This window comes from Alnus glutinosa, chromosome 7 (assembly GCF_958979055.1).
Source record: "Alnus glutinosa chromosome 7, dhAlnGlut1.1, whole genome shotgun sequence".
Classification (NCBI taxonomy): Eukaryota; Viridiplantae; Streptophyta; class Magnoliopsida; order Fagales; family Betulaceae; genus Alnus; species Alnus glutinosa.
In genome coordinates, this window is record NC_084892.1 from 11,658,341 (window position 1) to 11,660,233 (window position 1,893).

General features: G+C 45.2%; 1 protein-coding gene across 1 annotated transcript; it reads left to right on the forward strand.

Moving 5' to 3' along the window:
• Positions 1-238: 238 nt before the first annotated feature.
• On the forward strand, positions 239-1,103 carry LOC133873245 (uncharacterized). Its single transcript, XM_062310975.1, has 2 exons — positions 239-695; positions 904-1,103. Exons 1-2 carry the CDS (start codon positions 239-241, stop codon positions 1,101-1,103), a joined length of 657 nt encoding a protein of 218 aa, XP_062166959.1.
• Positions 1,104-1,893: the final 790 nt, after the last annotated feature.

Below are 1,893 nucleotides of genomic sequence, written 5' to 3' on the forward strand. Positions count from 1 at the left end.
GGACCATAGCCCAGAAGAAGGGAAGAGCCATGAAGGGAAGTGCCACAAAGAGAAAGAAGCAGGAACAGGAGTGTGAGGAAACTCGATCACTGAGATCAGTGTGTCATAGTTGAGATTCAGACGATATCCAAAGGGTTTGTAGGAGGTGGAGAGTCTAGCACTGACAGGAAGGCCTATGCTAGGCAAAGGAAAAATTGGGAGGCCTTGCAAATCAACAGTCCTCACAAATCTCAGAAAAATGAAACCCCCGGTTGTGGGGTTCTTAGATGAAGATTATGCGAGAGTGTCCCTTCCCCATATTGATGCCCTGGTCATTATGTTGCAAGTGGCCAACCACATTATCCACCGGATATTTGTGGATAACAGAAGTTCAACCGACATCCTGTATTGGTCGGCATTCACTCATATGGACATAAGTCGAGATAAGATTGTCCCATCCAGATATCCTTTGATGGGCTTCGCAAGGGAGCAAGTTCAACCAGTTAGCTCTATTGAACTCCCGGTAACAACAGGGGACCACTCGAGACAAAAGACTATAATGGTCAAGTTCCGGGTGATAGGCCATCCCTCGGCCTACAACGCAATCCTTGGAAGGACGGCTCTCAACAAGCTAAAAGCAGTCACCTCCACGTCGCATCTGAATATGAAGTTTTTGAATGAGCACGAAGTCGGGAAAGTCAAAGGGAGACCAATGGGTATCATGACAGTGTTACAATATCACTCTAAAGGATGCTCCCGGGGTCAAAGTCAATGGAAAGGAGAAATAATAATCACAATCGAGGGAGCCAGACAAGGACATGGAGGAATTCGAGATCGGGAGCTCAGAAAGAAAAATAAGAGTCGGATCCCAATTGTCTCCACTGATCAAAGAATCCTTGGTTGCCTTCCTCTATGATAATGCAGATGTGTTCGCCTGGAGCCTTGAAGATATGCTGGGCATTGATCCCTCAGTATTGACTCACAGGCTAAATGTTAATCCGAGTCACCGGCCAATCAAACAGAAGAGGAGAAGTTTCACTCCCGACAAGAATGAGGCAATGTCAAAAGAAGTAGAAAAGCTCCTGCAAGCTGGGTTCATTCGAGAAGTCGATTATCCTGACTAGTTGGCGAATGTAGTGTTGGTAAAGAAGACAGACGACAAATGGAGGATGTGTGTTGACTTCACTGGCCTGAATGAAGCATGTCCCAAAGACAACTTTTCCCTCCCTCAGATGGACATACTGGTTGACTCCATGTTGGGACATGAGCTCCTCAGCTTCATGGACGCCTTCTCTGGATATAATCAAATTCACATGCATGAAGTTGATCAGGAGAAGACTTCCTTTATCACCGACTGGGAACTATATTATTACAAGATGATGCCTTTCAGTCTAAAAAACACAGAACCAACCTATCAAAGGATAGTCAACAAGATGTTCCGAGACCAGATCGAAAGGAATATGGAGGTATATATGGATGACATGCTAGTTAAGAGCATACAAGCAACAAACCATATAGCAGATCTTAAAGAGACCTTTAACACCCTAAGGAGCTACAAGATGAAGTTGAACCCAGCCAAATGCGTTTTCGGAGTGTCCTCAGGTAAATTCTTAGGATTCATGGTTTCACAAAGAGGAATAGAGGCCAATCCCGAGAAGGTCAGTGTTGTGCTAGATATGCAAGCCCCCTGGACAACAAAGCAGCTACAACAACTGACCGGGAGGATAGCGGGCTTAAACAGCTTTATCTCTCGGTCAACTGACAAGTGTTTGCCCTTCTTCAAGATCCTTAAAAAAACATTCATTTGGAACGACAAGTGCGAAGAGGCTTTTAGCCGGTTGAAAGAATATCTAACCAATCCGCCCCTACTGAGCTGAGCAACCGAGGTAGAGATCCTCTATCTTTACTTGGCTG